The 22,315-nt window shown below is 42.0% G+C and overlaps 1 protein-coding gene across 1 annotated transcript; it reads left to right on the forward strand.

The window, feature by feature from the left end:
• Positions 1-274: 274 nt before the first annotated feature.
• LOC147892377 (putative protein phosphatase 2C 33) lies at positions 275-3,750 on the forward strand. Its single transcript, XM_087387777.1, has 5 exons — positions 275-1,255; positions 1,592-1,942; positions 2,289-2,406; positions 2,532-2,755; positions 2,885-3,750. The coding sequence occupies exons 1-5, from the start codon at positions 1,016-1,018 to the stop codon at positions 3,602-3,604; spliced, it is 1,653 nt and encodes a 550-aa protein (XP_087243903.1). The 5' UTR covers positions 275-1,015; the 3' UTR covers positions 3,605-3,750.
• The last annotated feature ends 18,565 nt before the right edge of the window (positions 3,751-22,315 follow it).

Here is a 22,315-nt window from a genome sequence, read left to right on the forward strand (position 1 = left end):
GTGTTGTGACTCCTTGTGAGTGTCGCAGGCTCTGACGTAACCGACCATCGATCCATGCATGATCCATGCGATCGATCATCCATATGGCATCATCCATGAAAGCTTGCATGTCCATGAGCAGCCCGGAAGAATGCGTGGAATTATTTAATAGTGCGTTGATTTTTGTTGCATCGCGTAGAATTTGGGGGTTCAAATCTCCAACTTGCTCCTCCCTCTCCTATGATGATCCACGAACCTCGTCGTTGTTGACAACTGATTTTACGAGTGCTGCTTCTTCTTCTTCGCCTTGATATGCCGCTCTAGCGACACTACTGATCCGGTCCTAATACAAGATCGTCATCGCCTCCCTCATTGCAACAATTACAACCACCCGGCTGCCCGCATCTCCCACCCTCTGCCTCACACACCTCTCATCCGAACGTGGCCACGTTTTCCTCGGAGTTGACCTCCTTCCTTCCCCTCCGCTCTGTTTCTCTGTTTCTGTTCCTCTCCACCCTTTCGGCTCCTCCCCCTCCCTCGCTCTATCTGCACTTCGCCACCCGCGCGCTCATCGAAATACCTGCTGCTCGCCTCATAACACCAGCCTCCTCTGAGTAGCCTAAAAGCTGAAAATTCTCTGCTTCCCGAGCCCCTCATGAGTGCCTGATTTCATCTCCTTTCGTGCCGATCCGGCCTGCACCTCTGTCAAGAGAGCAAGACATGATTGAAGAAGCTGATGGCGATCTTTCCCGGGACAAAGTACAGAATTTCTCCTCGGGCATCCGCATCTCCGATTCGTGCTTCGAGTTTTCTCACCATTGACCACGTTCCTCATCACATCTCCATTGATCTTTTGGAGAGTCCTTACTTCCGGTTGAGGGAGAACCCAGTCGCCCACCCGTTTATCACATTGAGACGATAAAGCCGACATCTGTAGAGATTCCAGGTCCAGCTCTTCTTCTATTTTCGCTGGCGGAAGTCCGTTCGCTTCTCGCCCAGGGCTGCATCCACTTTTTGTACACGGAGCTCTTATGAGATGGGTTCAGCGTGCTCTGCCGACCGCGAGGATGGGGGATGCCGCCCCCGTGCTCACTCCAGGAAGAGGAAAGAGAGGAAGAAACAGATGATGGACGCCTTAGCCGCTGAGGCAAAAACCAGTGAGCTGCTCTCCCGCATACCGGGGAGGATGTGCACCAATGGCGCTAGTAGCACCGCCTCCATCTTCACTCAGCAGGGGCGGAAGGGAACGAATCAGGATGCAATGGTGGTGTGGGAGGTGAGTTTTGTGTTTTCGCATCTGTCCAATTCGGAAGCTAAAATCACCTCACGATACTTATATACCGCAAGGTCCTTCTTTCGCACTACGAAGCTACTCATTTTAGTATCGTATCGATAAGGAGCATGGTTCTCAGACGAAGTTGAGTCGGTCGCAAAAGATGAACGAAACATTGAGCAAAGCACGCTAGCCTCCCGGGCTAGCCTGCGTGGTGAATTCATCGTGCACATGGATGGCGAAACCACGACGACGCATCCTGACGGCAATTTTGAGAGAGTTATCGTCTGTGGTAGAACGATTTGTAGGCAGAAGCCTGAAGCACTGCTGGTTTTGCAGAATTACGCGTCTCGGAAGGACACGATTTTCTGTGGTGTATTCGATGGGCACGGCCCTTATGGTCACCTGGTCGCGAGGAGGGTTCGTGATACATTGCCCTCAAAGCTGATGTCCATCTGGAAAGCTCGCATGCGGGGTGAAGATGATGCAGGTTCCGGATATGAAGAGAGCGACTGGCCTGAGGCTACGAGCGAAGTGGGAGTGGATTCTCCGTCCAAAGAGCCAGAAATGTTTGCGAGATGGAGGGACTCCATCCTCAAGGGCTTCAACTTGATGGACAGAGATCTAAGAACGCATCCCACCATCGATTGCTTCTGCAGCGGATCAACAGCCGTGACTGTGCTGAAGCAGGTAATTCGTTTGCTTCCATGGTGCGTCTTTGCGATTTCCCGTTGCAAGCTGTCAATTCCATCAACGGATTTCACTACTAAAGGTTTTGTGCGATTGTTGCGTGCGTTTGTTTTGTTTGTCTTCTTCCTTCTCCACGATTTCGAGGTTTTGACGCCATATGGCAATTTGAGCTTACGGATGCGTGTCTGCGACGCTATCCTTGCTGTCTCCTTTTTCTTTGCCAGCGTCATTTGGAGACCCGCAAGCGTAGCTCCCGTGTTGTAGTGCAGCTGGACATCTATTATATTACTTGAAGAATCGTCGAATCGGATTCTTGGTTCATGGTTTCTTGATGCTTTGAACGCAGGGCGACGACCTCGTCATTGGCAACGTGGGGGACTCGCGGGCGGTTCTAGCAACCAGGACGGAAGACGACAAGCTGGAGGCCATTCAGCTGACGGTAGATCTGAAACCCAATCTACCTAGTAAGTAAAACTTAATCCCATCCTCCTGGAACAGGGATATTCAGTTTTGGGCCGTGCAGCCCGTGCTGACTCTGCTGAGAGCTTGGAATTGCTATGACTAATATCACTCTTGGCGTCTGCTGCAGACGAAGCTGAGAGAATAAGGAGATGCAAAGGGCGCGTTTTTGCATTGGAGGACGAGCCGGAGGTAGCGAGGGTGTGGTTGCCTTACGACGATGCTCCTGGTTTGGCTATGGCGAGGGCGCTGGGCGATTTCTGCCTCAAGGACTTCGGGCTGATATCGGTGCCAGAGATCACCTATAGAAGAGTAACAGAAAACGATCAGTTCGTGATCCTGGCAACGGACGGGGTAAATGCTGATATCAATGCAAAATCGGTTCCTGAGCGTGAAGCATAGGAGTAAATGCATCGATGCAAGTTACTGCTGATTCTGTGGAGAACCTTTCGTGTGGAGCCTAATTATTGTTATCCTGTGCAGATTTGGGACGTGCTGAGCAACAAGGAAGTGGTGGATGTAGTTTCATGCGCCCCTACAAGAGCAACGGCTGCGAGGGCACTTGTGGAGACTGCAATGCGAGCTTGGAGGCTCAAGTACCCCACGTCCAAGATGGACGATTGCGCAGTGGTATGCCTCTATCTCAATCAATTCCGGACCTCGTCTGCTGGCAAGGTTCAACGATTGGATCAACTCCGAGCTGATCATCAGCTGCAGCGTCAGCATACCAACGGCACTTCTTCTGCCAGCCAGCCTGGTTTTGCTGCTGCTCCTTCTGCAGAAGGAGAAAAAGAAGAAGAAGAAGAAGAGCTCGACCATAGCTCCGTTGAGTGGAGTGGAGGGGCAGCATTGGATTCTGCAGACGCAGTTATCACCTTCTCTCAAACATCAGACGACATTTCCTGGGGAAGATCCAACACCGTCCGCACCCCCACCCATTTCCCTACTTACAGCAACGACGATATAACCGAGGTGGTAGAGGCCAATGCCCCATCCTCCACAGAAATCGTCAGGGACAAGGGCGTGGACAGGTCTCAGTCTCGCCGTAGTCTGGCCGACTGCCTCTCCGCTGCTGATGATGAAGAGTGGTCCGCATTGGAAGGTGTCGTGAGGGTGAATTCGTTGCTCAATTTGCCCAGGTTCAAATTCGGGGACAAGAGGGCCGCTGCTGTTGCTGTCGGAACGGGAAGGAGGAGGCATTGATTCAGGAATGTCCACACTCCCTTCTATACATTCAATGCATTAGTATATAATTTTGTCATTCACGCAAACTTGACTTTTCACGACATATGATTTTCTCGTTCTTGTAGCTTCAGCTTTGCCTGCACAACACTCGTTCGTTGTAGATAAACCCAGCTGTGCTCTACAAACACTAGTCTTCCATGCAGGTGGATTCATAATGGACCCAGCTATGGTTTTAAGATAACAAATACTAGACTGATCCCCTTAGATAGATATTTACCTTAGCAATGACTAACACCACAGCAAAATTCCTCTCTAGATAGATATCCACCTTAGCAATGACTAACAGCAGAGCAAAAATCCTCTCTGCGTGGCCAGCTTACTATCGAGCACAAATGTTAAGAGAGTGTGCAATAGATGAAATGGACTCCAATTCAACAAACAAGATCTAATGCCTACATGAAATGGACTCCAATTCAACAAACAAGATGTAATGCCTACAATCTACAACCTAGTATTTGGCTCCTTTACAACCAACACGGCGTCATCACATATATTCATAAGGTCCTAAGGTGCGTATATATATATTCACAAGGCTTGCTGCTCCTGAGGTGCATATCGACATTATGCTTTATTTTTTCTTTATTTTTCCTTTTTTTATTGCGAAGACTTGTCATGAATTTCTTCCAAAGAAGCCACCTCATCTCTGATAGTGTCCATCGGTGTTTCCACATGACAAGTCCTCTGTTATGCAATGCACTCACATTGCATACGTTTAAGAGTTTTAGGGGATTTGATAATGTTAAATGCCTCCCACTACCCTTGCGAGCAAAGGGGGGGTTGTGACCTTGCAGAGAGCTGTCAAGAGGGTGGCTAGTCGTTCTCGAGGTCCCCATAGCGTGTCTTCCTTATCGACTAGCATTTGGTAGAAGCAAATCCTCTGAGGACGGTGAGAAGTATCCACATATACCACCCCCGGCCCCTCTTCCCCCCACGGCTTTCCTCCCTTCAAAACTTCATGAAAATCAAGTCTGGCGCCATGTGAAAGCGTGGACGCCCATTTTGAACAAAGATCTCTTGTTGTGCCTATTCTCTCTCGTGTCCGTCGTCCTTGCTACTAGTCCTATGCCTCCTCCTCCCATCATCTGCTTGCTCCTTCTACCTTATCCAAGCCTTGGCTTGCTCCTTCTACCTTATCCAAGCCTTCTTGTTTCTCCTCCATCATCGAAGCCAACTCTCACCGTCTTTCCTCTTCTTCTATCAAGTGGGCTAGCTCTTTCTCCCTCTGTCAACTCATCTCCTCCCCTCCTCTCTTATTCATTGTAGACTCCTCCCTCACCGTCTCATACATCTCCAAAACCTCCCTCACTCATGAACGTGTATCTCGCCCTCACTCACCATTCTCCTCCCTCCCTCATGTACTGAGCCTCCTACCTCGCTCATGAACATGCAACTCCTCCCTCATTCACCATTCTCCTCCTCCCTCACTCATATACGTGTAGAGCCTCCTCCCTCGCTCATGTACGTTCATCTGATCCTGCACCTCCTACCTCAAGTACGTTCATCTCCACCTCCTTCTCCCTCACGTACGTTCGTCTGCGTCCCCCCTCCCTCTTTCACGATCACCTTTGTCATGGACATGGATGACAATACCTTGGCATTTGTAGCGACAGTGCTCATGGGTATGATGTTCATGTTGCAAGAGAGTGTGCCTACAATCCTTGGCTTCCAGAAGAAGACGTGCAGGACATGCTCATGGGTGACAAAAACGATTAAAACTTGCTCCATACGGAGGAAGAACTCACTTTCTCCGACATCACTACCATCTTGCACTGCATATTGGCTGTAGTAGGATTCGGGCAAGATCACAATCTTAAGGACTTCGCACTCGGAGTTTGGTATGTGAAGCCACAAAGCCAAGAGTTTTGGGATACACAAAGCCAAGAGTTTTGGGATACTTTCATGGATTTTTCAAGGGTTGATGATGTTCATTTTGAAGAGCATCTCCGATTGCCTAGGGTATGCTTCAACTTCATTTATGACTTGGTTTGGTCTGATCTCTCTCAAAAATCGATACCCCAACAACTCATCGAAAAACAAGGGAGTTGCCAGTCAAGAAAAAGATCGCAATGTCCTTACATCGTCTTGGGATAGGAGGGCCTATTCACCACGCTGCAAGTTTGCACGGAGAGGGAAAGTCTGCTCTAGGTAGAGTTTTTCATCAATTCATTCCTGCTACCTTAAAACATCAATAAAGGTTTATATCTTGACTCGAGAGCTTCAAGCAATCAAGGATGCTTCAAGAAAAAGTAGGGCTTTCCTAGTTGATGTGGAGCTATTGATGTGCCGCACATCTACATTTAGCTACCTTACGGTGAGGTGCATACTCATTAGTTTGATCAGAATCATAGTTACTCTATGAGCTTGCAAGCAATAGCGAATAGTGACATGAAGTTCGTTGATATCATGGTAGGGGTGCCAAGATGTTGCAATGACATCAAAGTGCTCTATAATTCAACCTTCTATCTTAGAGTAGGTGATGAATGCATTCTTAATGGACCCAACTACACTATAGGAAACCACAACATCCAAGAGTACATAGTGGGGGATGGCGGGTACATGGATTACTTTTTTGCTCATCCCCTTCATTGCATCTAAAACAAAGGATGAGAGGAATTTCAACTACAAGCTATCTTCCACTCGAATCATGGTGGAAAGGACTTTTGGTAGATTGAAGCAAATCCTTCATCAAACTATCAAGCTTTCCCATGTGGAGTTCTTGCCAAAGATCATTGTTGTGGCTTGTGTGCTACACAATAGTTTTTGGAACTATGAGGTGGAGTTTACATCCACAACATGGATGTTCCGATGTCCTCTTCTCCTCAATACCCCAATACCATGTCTGCAGGCTCCTCTGTTTTGTTACATGAGAGAGGCACTAATGTGAGACATGTATGAAACTTGTGCTACATCTTGTTTAAGTTTTCCTTTATCGCAATGGAAGTTGTTTCTTGTTTCAAATTTGCTTCAAACACTTATTTCATTAACTTTGGACTTGTCAATATACAAATTCATTTTAATAGATACTTTTGGACTAGTTTATGGATAAAATTTAAGAAAAAACTCACGCTTCAAAACACAGATAAAAACATAAAAACAATGAATTTTTAAGAGTGTTTTGAAGGAAATAAAATCAAAATTATAAAAATGTAACAAAGATAAGCTATACCAAAAGATAAGAAACAGTATCAAATAAAACTAAAATCATGAAAATTAATGTAACTTCTTAGATAGACTGGTGCACAATCTCGATTCATTTTTGTACTTAAATTTCTATTGAAAAAATCTACTTTATGAAAATATCCTTCCAAAACCAAAAGATGACACTATCCTTTTGAAATAAAGATTTTATTTACTTATACTATCATATTGTACTAATAATGCAAAAACTAAGAAATGTAATTCTTACATTGTTCTATATTGTAGAAATCCTAGTATAATTTTTTATTTTAAAAGTTTAACTTTTTAATAACTTTAATAAATAAAAATCAACTAAATCCATGGATAAACTATATATGTGTATGTGTGTGCGTACGTATGCACATACGTACATACGCACATACGTATGTATAATTTACCATGAGAGTCCTCTAAAATCTCTAAGACTTAATAACGATGTTAATAAACACCTTTCAGAGTTTCGAAACTCTAAAATCTTCAAGAGTTAATAACAGTGTCAATAAATACCATTCAGAGTTTCAAAAATCCAAAATGGTGTAATCTCAAAGAATTTTATAATGGTGCTAATAAACACCTTGCAATAGTTACAAAGATTTTTTAAGCAAACACCTTCAAATGACATATCTGGATGGAGGGGAAAAGAGAGGGAAAGAAGTTTTTTTTAAAATTAAAATTTTAATTTTAATTTATTTTATTTTAATCGTCGCCTACGCGCTGCCGATCTCTTAGACAAGGGAGAGACGAAGGAGAGAAGAAGGGAAGAGAGAGGGAGAGAAAGGAGGAGAATGGAAAGAGAGAGTGAGAGAAGGGAGGAGAAAGGGAAGAAAGAGGGAGAGGGGGAACGGAGTGCAATGCGAGGGAGAGGGAGAGGGAGGAAGGGAGGGGACCATGATGGGAGCGAGAGTAGAAGGAAGGACTAGAGTAGAAGGAAGAGGGAGAGAGGAAGTGAGAGGGAGAGGAAGGGAAGAGTAGAGGAGGGAGCAATAATATTTTAAAAATAAATTTAATTAGATAGGTGGGTGATGAGGAGGAAAGGAAGAGAATGAAGCAGGAAAGAGAGAAAAGAAGAGGGGGAAGGAATGAAGTAATGCGGAATGGTCCAGGGGAGGCAATTCCAGGTTGGAAAGAGCTCGGAATTGCCAACACCAGATTATTCCTCGGTGTGGAGGGTCGACAGGAGGGGTTCCGAAGGATTACACGTGGCTGAGCAGTGCGTCATTTGAGGGATAGGAAATTCTGTGTTTAAAAGTGTCCAAAACGAACGATGGAGATTCATCCTCCACCTACTATGGACCTTGACGATAAGGAAAGAGCGAGGGAAGGAGAGAGAGATTTTGGATCGCTCATCGTCGTCGTTGCGTTGCCTCTCTCTCGGTGTGTGTGTGTGTGTGTCATCGTCGCACACTATAGAAGAAAGGGAGGGAGAGAGGAGACGAGAAGGAGGAGAGAGAGAGAGAGAGAGAGAGAGAGAGAGAGAGAGAGAGAGAGAGAGAGAGAGAGGGAGAGGGAGGGAGGGAGAGACGGGGGGAGAAAGACAGAGGGAGAGAAGGGAGGAGAAAGGAGAGGGAGAGGGAGAGGGAGACGAGGAGGGGAAGGGGTGCATAACAAGAGAGAGGGAGAGGAAGCACAACGCAACGCAAGGGAGAGGGAGAGGGAGATGGAGAGAGAGAGAGGAAGAAAGGGGAACACGATGAGAGGGAGGGTGTGATTGAAAAGGGAGAGGGAGAGGTGAGAGTTAATATACATCCCTCAAGGAATTTAAACTTTCCGCTTTAAAATTCAAACTTCCCTCCCCATTCCCCCCTTCTCCCATTCCCCCCCTTCCCCCATTCCCCATTCCCCGTTTTTTGATGTCTGGCTACCATAATTTTGCTTCACTTCCTTCTTCCCCCCCCCCCCCCTTTCCCCTTTTCCCCTCCCCCCGCCTTTCCCTCCCCCTTCCCCTTTCCTCCTCCCCCTTCCTCCCCCCCTTTCCTCTCCTCCATTGCATTAATTTCATTTCTTCCCTACCTTCCCCAAGATAAGTTTTTAAGGGCAAATATTTTCCTAAAAACGAATTTAGAAGCTTCTCCAAACTAGTATGGCTAATCTTTCAATCTTGAAATTTGATAAATTTGCCCAAAAATTAACATAACTTTATCGTATGAGGTCCAAATTTAGCCCTCCAAGTACTCAAATTGATCGGCATAAGCCATCTAAAGTCATCTATAGGGTTAGAATTTTCAAATTTCAGCTTATTAAAAACATGTAAATGAAGTTTAATTATACTTAAACCAAATTCACAAGCTAATATTTGTAACTCTACCCATACCCTAAATCCTAAACCCTGATCCCTATAGCCTAAACCCAAATTCCTATACTGTAAACACTATTTCCTATAACTTAAACCCTAAAACCTATACCTTAAACCTAAACCCTATACCCTATACTCTATATCCTAGATCTTAAGCCAAAAAATAGTATTTGAGGTGTGTTATTTAACCATGCATATAACCGATGGGAACAATCCTTTGCACATGCATTAATCAAATCTATGTTAAAGCACATGCAAAGTATCATATGCATCAAATATGCTTTTGATGGTCAAAGTCCCCACAAATTCCATTTTTCACCAAGTGCACAACCATTAAAAAATAGTATTTGAGGTGTATCATTCGAACGTGCACATAACCGATGGGCATGATACATTCTACACACATGAATCCAACCTATGTTAATGCACGTACAAATTATCATACCCATTGTATATGCTTTGGATGGTCAAAGTTACCACAAACCCCATTTTTCATCAAGACTTATGTCAATACAACCTATGTTGAGGCCTGTACAAAGTATCCTACCCATTGGATATGCTTTGGATGGTTAAACTTGCCACAAACTCCATTTTTCACCAAGTGTTATGCACAATCGCCAAAAAACATGCTCTGAGGTGTGTTATTTGAACATGCACATACTTGATAGGCATGATACTTTGCACATGTATAAATATAATCTATTTTGAGCTTTCTACAAAGTATCATGCCCATCAAATATGCTCTAATGGTCAAAGTCACCACAAACCCCGTTTTTCACCAAGTGTTATGCACAATAGTAAAAAAATATTATCTAAGGTGTGTCATTCGAATGCGTTCATACCCAATGGTCATGATACTTTGCACACACATCAATAGAACTTGTGTTGAGGCCTATGCAAAATATCATGTCCATTGAATATTCTTTGGATGGTCAAACGTGCCACAAATATCTTTTTTCACGAAGTGTTATGCACAACCACCAAGAAATAGTACCTGAGGTGTATTATTCGAATGTGTTCATACCCAAAGGGTACAATGCTTTGCACAAGTATAAATAAAACCTATTTTAAGGTGCATGCAAAATAAGAGCTCATCGGATATGCATTGGATGGTTAAATGCATCACAAACCCTATTTTTTACCAAGTGTTATGCACAACTACCAAAGAATAGTATTTGATGTGTATTATTCAAATGCTCTCATACCCTATGGATACAATACTTTTCACATGCATCAATACAATATATTTTTAGTTGTGTGCAAAGTATTATGCCCATTGGATATGCTTTGGATGGTCAAAGTCGTCACAAATTGCCTTTTTCATCAAGTGTTATCCACAATCGCAAAAAAATAGAGTTTAAGGTGTGTTATTCGAACGCAGACATACTGGATGGACATCATACTTTGCATTCATGTCAATCCAACCTATTTTTGGGTCCTTGCAAAGTATCGTGCCCATTGAATATGCTTTGGATGGTCAAATGTACCACAAACTCCATTTTTCACTAAGTGTCATGTACAACCGCTAAAAAACACGCTTCGAGGTGTGTTATTCGAATGCGCACATATCCGATGGCCACGATACTTTTCAAGTTCATCAATACAACCTATTTTGAGCTGTGTGAAAATTATCATGCCCATCATATATACTTTGGATAGTCAAAGTCGCCACAAATTCCTTTTTCCATCAAGTAATATGCACAACCGTCAAAAAATAGTATTTGAGGTGTGTTATTCGAACACACACATATCCAATCGGTATGATACTATTGAACAAGTCAATCTAATAGATGTTGAGGATTGTGCAATATATCATCTCCATCGGATATGATTTAGATGGTCAAACTTGCCACAAACCTCATTTTTCACCAAGTCTTATGCACAACCATAAAAAACACATGCTTTGAGGTGTGTTATTCAATTGCGCACATACCCGATGGGCACGATACTTTGCAAGTTAATCAATACAACCTATGTTGATCTGTATGCAAAGTATTGTGTGCATCAGATATGCTCTGGATGGTCAAAGTTACCACATATTGCATTTTTTAACCAAGTACTATGCACAATAGTGAAAAAATAGTATTTTGAGGTGTGTCATTCGAATGTCCTCATATCTGATGGGCACTATATTTTGAATACACATCAATATAATATATGTTGAGGCGCGTGCAAAATATTGTTCCCATCGGATATGCTTTCGATGGTCAAACATGTCACAAACTCCATTTTTCACCAAGTGTTCTGCACAAGCACCAAAAAATAGTATCTGAGGTGTATTATTCGAATGCTCTCATACCCAATGGGCACAATGCTTTGCAACATGTGAATCTAACCTAATTAGAGATGCATGAAAAATATATTATCCATCATATATGCTTTGGATCGTAAAATACGCCATAAACTCCATTTATCACTAAGTGTTATGTACAATTGCCAAAGAATAGTATCTAAGGTCTGTTATTCAAATGCCCTCATACCCGATGGAGACGATACTTTGCACACATGTCAATACAACCTATGTTGAGATGCGTGCAAAGTATTGTGTCCATCCAATATACTTTAGATAGTCCAAGTCGGCACAAACCTACTTTTTCATCAAGTATAATGCACAACTGCCAAAAAATAGTATTTGAGGTGTGTTATTTAATTGCGCACATCCCTAATGGGCACGATACCTTTCAATCATGTCAATTTAACCTTTGTTGAGTCTTGTGCCAAGTATCGTTATCGGATATGATTTGGATGGTCAAACTCGCCACAAATCGTATTTTTCACTAAATGTCGTACACGACCACCCAAAAACACACTTTGGATGTATTATTCAAATGTGCACACACCTGATGGGTATAATACTTTGCATGTGTGTCAATCCAACCTATGTTGATTTGTGTGCAAAGTATCATGCCCATCAAATATGGTTTGGATGATCAAAGTCGCTAGAAATCCCGTTTTTCACCAAGTGTTATCCACAACCGCCATAAAATGTATCTGAGGTGTGTCATTCGAATGCACTCATACCCGATGGGAATGATACTTCGCACACACATCAATACAATCTATGTTGAGTCACATTCAAAATATTGTGCCTCCATCAGATTTGCTTTGGATGGTCAAACGTGCCACAAACTCCGTTTTTCACCGTGTCATGCACAACCGCCAAAAAATCATATCTTACGTGTATTATTGGTGTATTATTCAAATGCTCTCATATCTTATGGGCATGATGCCTTGCACACATATTAATCTAATATAATTAGAGATGCATGAAAAATATCATGTCCATCGGATATGCTTTGGTGGATGGTCAAAGCACAATACTTTGCACACATGTCAATCCAACCTATGTTGAGGTATGTGCAAAGTATCGTGCCCATCAGATATGCTTTGCATGGTCAAAGCCGACACAAACCCAATTTATGCACAATCATCAAAAAATAGTATTTGAGGTGTGTTATGATAGAACATACAATGGTATGGTATTGTAGGCTAGACTCGGTCTAAGTTATTCTAGTCTAGGGTTTTCACTTTATACTTGGGTTTCATATATATCCCAAGTCTTGTACTTCTATTGTTAAACTATTCAGTGGAGCTTTGTGTGTGGACTACACTCTCGTGTTCTTTATCCACTTCGTGTCTCCCCACAGTTCCAACAATTGGTATCAGAGCTTGGCTCCCGTATTGCTTCTCGTGATTTTACCACTCTCGGGTTTCAGTTGTCTCGTGAAGAGTCAATTCTGTTGTGAAGAAATCAGTCTAGCTAGCTCGTTTTTACCTGTAGCAGCTTTCTGGAGGTCTCCTGTAGCTAGGCGCCTTCACCAGGGTCACTATTGGACCTAGGCGACTATAGACTTACTGTTTTTGGGATCTTTCGTAGCCAGACATTCTTAAAATCAGCTCTGTTTGCTGATTTACAACACTTTTTTCCAGTCGCCCATTCTGGGCACTTTTGCTGTTGATTTTGTCAGTTTCCAGCCCCTACATCAGCTTGAACTGCTTCTTGGAGCATCCTGTGCCTGGACAACTTCAGATCTGGCATTTGCTTGCTGTTTTTCATCAGTTTCTAGCCTATTTTCAGTTCGCATTTCTCTAGGAGGACCATCTGGGCTGGGCGACCTCATTCCTGGTAGTTTTGTTGATGATTTTGGACTATTTCAGCTCCCAAAATCTGGTCGACTTCTTTCTAGAGTCATCTTGAAGCTATTTGGGACTGGGAGATCACTTTTGTTGTGATATTTTACATGTAGCTGACAAAAATCAGAATTGGGGGCAAGTTATTGGATGCATATTGAGCCAAAGGTTGGCTAATAGTGAATGCTATCATTGGATGCCTTTGAAGCAAACATTTGCTTCAGATTTTATACCTTTGGTTGATGCTTATCGAGCCTTTGTTGGGCTAAAAGTTGAGAATACTTATAGAGCAAATACTATTGCCCATTTTGCTTGTGATTTCGGAAGGGAATTGTGCTTTGTGACAACACCTTTGGGGCAGATTTGCTATCTATATTTGCATTTTATTTTCAAGTTACTTGTGAAGTGCAATCATATCTCTTTCTGAGAATTTTGGCACCCTAACTGAAGCGGATAAGTTGGATGGATCAAACTATGCCTTGTGGTATTTTATGCTGAGGAATATTTTGGTTGGAAAAGGCCTTTGGGATATTGTTAGTGGAGATGAAATTAGGCCTGTGACTGCTTCTGGCACTCCTAGCAATGAAGCTTCTATTGCTAGCTCATCTCATCCTCTTTCTGAGGAGCAAAATAAGTTTGACCGTCGCAATGCTCAAGCACTTTTTTTGATTTCCTTGTCAGTGAAAAGGCACATCATGAAGACTATTAAGTCTTGTACTTCTTCTAAGGATGCTTGGGACAAGTTGTCCCATATGCATAATGTTAAGAATATGGCCAGGGTGATTGCACTCAACAATCAGCTTAAGGATCTGAAAATGTCTAATGGTCAAACCATCACAGAGCATGTAGCAAAAATTACAGATTTGTGAGATCAGCTTGCAAATGTTGATGAGGAGATTGAAGAGAAGAGATTGGTCTCTATCACTCTTAATAGACTTGCTCCTTCATATAGTACATTTGCCACATCATTGAGCATCACTCTCAGGGCTGCATCTATTTCTTTTGAAGAATTGGTTGGTTTGTTATTGCAAGAAGAAGAAAGACCTCATAATTTTTCTCATGGCTCTCATGGCAGTGAGCAAAATCTAGCCACTAGGGAGAGGGGAAAATTTCAGAAATATAAGCCTAAAAACAACCAGCCACAAGGGGCAAATAATAGTATCAATAATGCCGGATCAAGCAAAGATGCTAAGGTGAAAAAGGGCAGATGCAATTACTACAAGAAGCTAGGCCATTATATTGTAGAATGTCAGAAATGCATTGCAAATGAGAAGAAGAGGCAAGGCAACGCAAACAATAATTTTGTGGCTCATACTGTGAACAATGCATCTGACTCACATGCACACTTTGCTCTGGATGATCAGGATTTTTTATTTGTAGCCACACTCTCTAAGATATCTTCCAGTGGGGATTGTGATTGTGATCATGCTATTGCTCATAGCAATAATGATGATGCCTATTCACTTAATGTGAATGAGAATTGGTATTTGGATAGTAGTGCTTCACAGCATATGACTCCTCATAAGGAGTGGTTTGAGAGCATCAAACCTATGTATGGGCGGCAGGTTACTTGTGGCAATGATGCTTCTCAAGACATCACAGGAGTGGGACATAGTCCCATTAAGCTTGATAATGGCAAAGTCAAGTATATTCATGATGTTTGGTATGTTCCAGAGTTGCGGAAGAATCTTATTTCAGTTCCATCCATAGCTCATGATCAGCACATGCTTGTGGAGTTTCAGGATGATCGATGCCAAATTAAAGATCCTAGAAATGGATATGCAGTGGTTGCCACTGGCACTTATGATAAGGGTCTTTATAAGTTGGATGCTAAGCCCCATGTGTAGCATGCCTTGGCTGCGTCTAATGCATCTTCATGTGATTTATGGCATGCTAGATTTGGTCATGCACATCATAGAGCATTGGCATACTTGCAGAATAATCAAATGGTTGAAGGGATGCCAAATTTGTAGCAACCATCTAGTTCTTTTTGTGAAGGGTGTATTATGGGAAAGTTGCACCATTTGCCTTTCAAAAAGGATGGATCAGTCAGAGCCACACAGATACTGCAACTTGTGCATAGTGATGTATGTGAGGTGAATGTGTGGTCACATTGTGGTGCCAAGTATTATGTGTCTTTTATTGATGATTACTCCCTTCTCATGAAAGAGAAATTTGAGGTGTTTCATTGGTTTCAAGAGTTCAAAGCACTTGTTAAGAACCAGACTAATGCCAAGATCAAAACACTCAGGACAGATAGAGGAGGGGAGTACATGTCTCATGCCTATAAGAATTATCTGGCTCAGCATGGGATTCATCATCAGAAGACATGCCCTTACACACCAACTCAAAATAATGTTGTTGAAAGAAAGAATAGGACTTTCATGGAGATGACCAGATGCATGCTAAGCTACAAAAAGATGCCTAAAGTATTTTGGGGTGAGGCTGTAGTTACAGCCACATACATCCAAAATAGATGTCCAGCTAAAGCATTGGTGAATCGGACTCTGTTTGAGGCATTCTGTGGATATAAGCCAAAGGTTAGCCACTTCAAAATTTTTGGATTAGTGGCATATGCATTAGTACCAGAGCAACACAGATTCAAGCTTGATGATAAGGGAATCAAATGCATATTTGTGGGTTATAGTACTAAAAGCAAGGGCTATAGGCTTTACAATCCTGTAACATGGAAAATTATCATAAGCAAAGATGTTGCTTTCAATGAAAATGATTGCTTTATGCCTAATGATTTACATATGCCCATTGAGGACACTACACCTTTAGATATTGTTCATTTTGAGTCAGAATATATGCCATCACATGTGTCTAACAAACCAAGTTCTTCCTCCACTACATTTGGAGAAATTCCCCATATTGATGAAGGTAGCACTTCTGAAATTTCAATTCAAAAATTAGTCAATGAAAATCAACCTATTGTCTATGAAAGGAGGAGGGTAAAATTTGTAGATCACAGCCTGTTGCAACTAGTCAGCCCCTTCCTAGATGGGTTCGGGCTACCATTCAAGATGCACAAAATCAGCCTGTATTGGGGAGAACAAGGTCTAGTACAAGGCAAGCACAAAATCAAGTCAATTATGCCTTGATGAGCATAGTTATGGAAGCTAAAATTGAACCTCAGTGTTTTGAGGATGCTCAAGGACACCCATTATGGGAAGATGCTATGAAATCTAAAATTCAGTCCATTGAAAAGAATGCCACTTCGGAATTGGTTGATCTCCCTGTTGGGAAGAATGTAGTTGGCACCAAGTGGATTTATAAGTTGAAATATCATTTTAATGGCACAGTTGAGAAACATAAAGCCCGTTTAGTTGCCAAGGGGTATAGTCAGGAGGAAGGAATTGACTATGAGGAGACTTTTGCTCCTATAGCCAAGATGACAACCATCCGGACTATCATTTCTCTTGCTGCAAGTTACAGTTGGCCTATTTATTAGATGGATATGAAGACAGCCTTCTTGAATGGAGACCTAAAGGAAGAGGCCTATGTGCAGCAACCCCAAGGTTTTGTGGTTAAGGGACAGGAACAAAAGGTACGCAAGTTTTGCAAAGCTTTATATGGGCTGAAACAAGCACCTTGGGCTTGGTACCATAAAATCCATCAGTTCTTGTTATCACAAGGCTTTGTTAGCACTCATACTGAGCCAAATCTCTATGTGCTTCAAGAAAAATAAAAAATCATCATTCTTATTCTTTATGTGGATGATATCATGCTTATTGGCAGTGATGAGGAGAATATTACATTAGTAAAATCAGCTTTGTCTCGGTCATTTGATATGACAGACTTGGGTTTACTGCACTATTGTTTGGGCATTGAGATTTGGCAAACTCAAGATGGTATTCTCATGTCCCAAACTAAGTATGCCAGGAGTATATTACAAAGATTTCACATGGAGAATAGTATGCCTACAGCTACACCTCTTGAGAAGGGTCTCAAACTGTCTAAGTATGATAGAATAAAGAGTTTGATGGCACTTTTTATAGACAGTTGGTGGGGAGTCTTATCTATTTGTGCTCCATAAGGCCTGATATTGTTTATGCTGCAGGAATATTGAGTCAGTTTATGCATTGTCCCACTATCACTCATTGGAATGCCACCAAGTGTGTTCTTAGATATGTGCATGGCACTATTACTCTTGGGATGCATTATACTAATGCTTGTGATCTTGATCTATGTGGCTTCATAGATTCTGATTGGTTAGGGGACATTGATGATAGAAAATCCATTTCTGGCTACTGTTTCTCTTTAGGTTCCGCATGCATATCTTGGTTAAGTAAGAAGCAGGCCAGGGTCTCTCTTTCTTCTAGTGAAGCAGAGTATAAGGTAGGAAATGTAACTACTATAGAATGCATATGGCTAAGGAAGCTACTTTATGACTTGCATCATTCACAAGATGATCAGGCCACCTCTATCTTGTGTGACAGTCAGAGTTGCATAAAGATTGGTAACAATCCTGCTTTTCATGCTCGCATGAAACATGTGGAAAATCACTATCACTTTATATGGGATTGTATAGCAAATGGCATCACTGAGCCTCATCTATTGTCCATCTGAGGACAATGTAGCAGATATCTTAACTAAGAGCCTATCAACAGAAGTGTTTGTACGTCATTGAACAGGCTTGGGGATTAGAGACATTACAACAATGTCAAGGGAGGTTAAAATGACATTGTTTTTCTTATAATATTCCCATAGGTTGCTATATCCTGTTGGATGAATTTGTGCAACCATGGTACTTTAGGTACCCTAGGTACTTCTGAGGAGTTCCCAGAGTACTTCAACCATACCATTGAAGGGGGATTTGATAGAACATACAATGGTATGGTATTGTAGGCTAGACTTGGTCTAAGTTATTCTAGTCTAGGGTTTTCACTTTATATATATTGTTGAACTATTCAGTGGAGCTTTGTGTGTGGACTACACTCTCGTGTTCTTTATCCACTTCGTGTCTCCCCACAGTTCCAACATGTTATTTAAGTGCACACATATCAGATGGACATGATACCTTGCACTCGTGTTAATTTCACTTTTTTTGAGTCCTATGCCAAATATCGTGCCCATTGGATATGCTTTGGAGGGTCAAACTTGCTACAAACCCTATTTTTCACTAAGTGTCATGCACAACTACTGCTAAAAAACATGATCTGAGGTGTGTTATTCAAGTGCGCACATACCCGATGGACATGATATTGTGTGTAGGCATCAATCCTGCATATTTTGATGCATGTAAAAATTGTCATGCCCATCGGATATGCTTTGAATGGTCAATGTTGCCACAAACCCCATTTTTCACCAAGTAATATGCACAACCACCAAAAGAAACTATCTCTTAATGTGTCATAAGAATGCACTCATACTTGATGGACATGGTACTTTACACATGTGAATCCAACCTATGTTGAGGCGCATGTAAATTATTGTACCCATCGTATATGCTTTGGATGGTCAAACTTGCCAATAAATGCCATTTTTCACTAAGTGTTATGAGAATTTGAGGTGTGTCATTTGAATGTGCTCATACTTGACAGGCACGATACTTTGCACATTTTCTATAAGCTAGAATTAAAATTTTCTAACCTATATGTCTCTAGATGGCTTATGCCGATCGATTTGAGTACTTGGAGGACTAAATTTGGGTCTCATACAAGGAGGTTATGTTAATTTTTGGGCTAATTTATCAAATTTCAAGTTTGAAATATTAGCTAAACTAGAAGGGGAAAGGGGGGGGGGAGGGGGGAAAAGGAGAAAGGTGGGAGGGGAAGGGAGGGGAGGGGAAAGGGTGGAAAGGGGAAAGGGGGAGAGGGGAATGGGGGGAGCGGAAGGGGGAATGGGGGAAAGGGGGGGATGGAGGAAAGGGGGGAATAGGGGAATGGGGGGAAGGGGAATGGGAGAAAGCGGGAATGGGGGGAGGGGAAGGGGGGGAGGGGGGAATGGAGAAAAGGGGGAAATGGGGTTTAGGATTTAAGGTATAGGTTCTAGGGCTTAAGTTATAGGAAATACTGTTTACGGTATAGGAATTTGGGTTTAGGTTATAGGGATCAGGGTTTAGGATATAGGGCATGGGGTAGAGTTACAAATATTAGCCTATGAACTTGGTTTAAGTATAATTAAACTTCATTTATAGGGGTTGATAATAAGTTGGAATTTGAAAATTATAACCCTATAGATGACTTTAGATGGCTTATGCTGATCGATTTGAGTACTTGGAGGGCTAAATTTGGACCTCATACGATAAAGTTATGTTATTTTTTAAGCAAATTTATCAAAGATTATGAAATTAATGGAATGGAGGAGAGGAAGGGGGGGGGGAAGGGGAAGGAGGAAAGCAGGAGGGGGAGAAAAAGGCAGGGGGAGGGGAAAAGGGGAGAGAGAGGGGGTGGGCGGAGGGGGGAAGGGGGGAAAGGGAAGGGGAAAGGGGAGGGAGGGGAGGGGAAAGGGGGGGAAAAGGGGAGGGGGGAGGAAAGGGGGGAAAGGGGGAAGGGGGGAAGGGGAGGGGGAGGGGAAGGGGAAAGGGGGAAGGGGGGAGGGGAGGGGGGGGAAGGGGGGATTGGGCAATGGGAAATGGGGAATGGGGAAAGGGAGGAATGGGGGAGGGAAGTTTGAATTTTAGAGCGGGAAGTTTGAATTCCTTAAGGGAAGTATATTGACTCTAACCTCTCCCCCTCCCTTTTCAATCGCACCCTCCCTCTCATCGTGTTCCCCTTCCTTCCTCTCTCCCTCTCCATTGCATTGCATTGCGCTCCCTCTCCCTCTCCCTCTCCCTCTCCCTCTCCCTCCTATTGCGCACCCCTTCCCCTCCCCCTCCCCCTCTCCCCCTCCCTCTCCCTCTCCCTCTCCTTTCTCCTCCCTTCTCTCCCTCCGTCTTTGTCCCCCCGTCTCTCCCTCCCTCCCTCCCTCTCTCTCTCTCTCTCTCCTCCTCGTCTCCTCTCCCCCTCCCTTTCGTCTATAGTGTGCAACGGTGACACACACACACTAAGAGAGAGTCACGCTACCACAACAGCACAGCGATGGCGAGCAAGCGACACCATTATTAAGTCTTGGCAATTTGAGTTCCAAAACTCTAAAAGGTGTTTATTAACACCATCATTAAGTCTTGGAGATTTTAGAAGACTCAAATGGTAAATTAATATCATACATGGACCTTAACTATATAAATATAAATATAAAAGTCTTACGGGCATGCCCATGCCACGTGGATAGTGTAGTGCACTAGTCCCACCATATGTATCAATGGCCTTTGATCGATAAACCAAGGACATGTACGTTCCATGCATGCATGTGTAGCATTGTGTGTGACTCCATATCTACCAGATTTTAGAGTTTTTAAACTCTACATGCATGCATACATACATACATACATATATACATCCATCCATACATGCATGCATGTATGCATGCATCCATACATACATGCACGGATGCATACATATAATTTTTTCATACATTTAAATTGCTTTTATTAATTTAAGAGTACTATTATTTTTTATTAAATTATTAATTTAAATTGTTATTAAGTGCAACATTATAGAGAGATATTCTAAAATTTATTATGTGGAAATGATAGTGCCAAAAAGTAAACTTTTTATTCTCGAACAACATTTTCATAAAGTAAACTTTTCATTTGGGAAGGAGTTTTAGGAATAGTCCAAATGTCGACATATGAGTCCAAAATTAATGAAATAAGTGTTTTCAATGCAATGGAGTTCAAACCTACTCAATTCTCATATTTGTAAATGCATGGATTGTATCTACTCTATATATTATGTATGTGTATACATATGTTGTCTATATATCTATGTATATGCTACAATATATACCTATGTGTATATGGTGTGTACATGCATATCTATATGTATCTCTATACATGAATCTGTATGTATCTATATAGATGCACAACTGTGTGTGTGTGTGTGCGTGTGCGTGTGCATGTATGTATGCACGCTTGCACACATGCGCATATTGTATAGAAGTACAGCTCTCTCTCTCTCTCTCTCTGTTTGTGTGTGTATGTGTGTGTGTGTCTCTGTGTGTGTGTGTGTGTGTGTGTGTGCACGTGCATGTGTGTGTGAGTGAGTGCGTGCATGTGTGTGTGTGCACACGCTATGAACAAGCTACATATTTGTATGTGTATATATATGCTATCTATATATCTATGTATGTATGGTGTGTACATGCATATCTATATGTTTGTATATGATCCTATGTATGTTTCTCTACATACATATCCATATGTATCCAAATAGATGCATCTCTATAAATATGTATGCTATGAACATGCTATGCTATATGGTATACGTATGTGTATATACATGCTATGTATATGTGTATATATGTGCTATCTATATATATGTATATGCTATCTAATATGTATGTGCATATGGTGTTATATCGCTTTAACACAATATTCAAAAAATTTGGACTTTTTCTCTTGGTTTGGACTTTTTTTAAAGCATATCCCCTCCACCCAACATCACCTGGTGAACTCTAAAATTGGGGTTTTTGAAGCACTAAATGAGTCACTTATACACAAATATGGCCTAATAAAGCTAAAAATTCCTCAAAGTTGTAAGTGGTGGCCCCCACTCCGTACATCATGATGGCTAAATTTGCACAAGACGGATCATCTTCACAAAAGTATGACCCAATATGATATGATATAATAGTGAAAATATGACAACATATTTGTTGAGTTCAACATATAGGTGGTGTACAAATACACCATTTGTTTGGAAGAACAAGGCATATAATACATTATCTTATGCATCTGAATCTCGTTCAGAGTCATTAGATTCTTGTACTGCATTTGCACCTGATGGGTCAAGTCTAGCTAAGTGATATTTAATATGGGCAGCACTAGGATCAGGGATTGTGATACATTTTTCAACATCATACCCATAGTTCTTTTTAAAACTTCGAGTCATCAATTAATATCCAGCAATAAATAATGCTACTCAATTCCACCTCTGTGAGGTCCTCTTTATTTGAAATCCATTTACGTTTCTTTTGCAAGCAACCCTCATAGAGTTACTTTAAATATCTTTTTGGGAGTT

The sequence above is a fragment of the Dipteris shenzhenensis genome, chromosome 16, assembly GCF_047967505.1.
Source record: "Dipteris shenzhenensis isolate YYH24624 ecotype China chromosome 16, Dip_SZ_1.0, whole genome shotgun sequence".
Lineage (NCBI taxonomy): Eukaryota > Viridiplantae > Streptophyta > Polypodiopsida > Gleicheniales > Dipteridaceae > Dipteris > Dipteris shenzhenensis.

Bases quoted from the DNA above. Each gene is read 5' to 3' on its own strand.
- LOC147892377 (XM_087387777.1), top strand. From the start codon at position 1,016: ATGGGTTCAGCGTGCTCTGCCGACCGCGAGGATGGGGGATGCCGCCCC. The intron at 1,256-1,591 runs GTGAGTTTTGTG...CTGGTTTTGCAG, and splicing joins ATGCAATGGTGGTGTGGGAG to AATTACGCGTCTCGGAAGGA. The intron at 2,407-2,531 runs GTAAGTAAAACT...CGTCTGCTGCAG, and splicing joins TCTGAAACCCAATCTACCTA to ACGAAGCTGAGAGAATAAGG.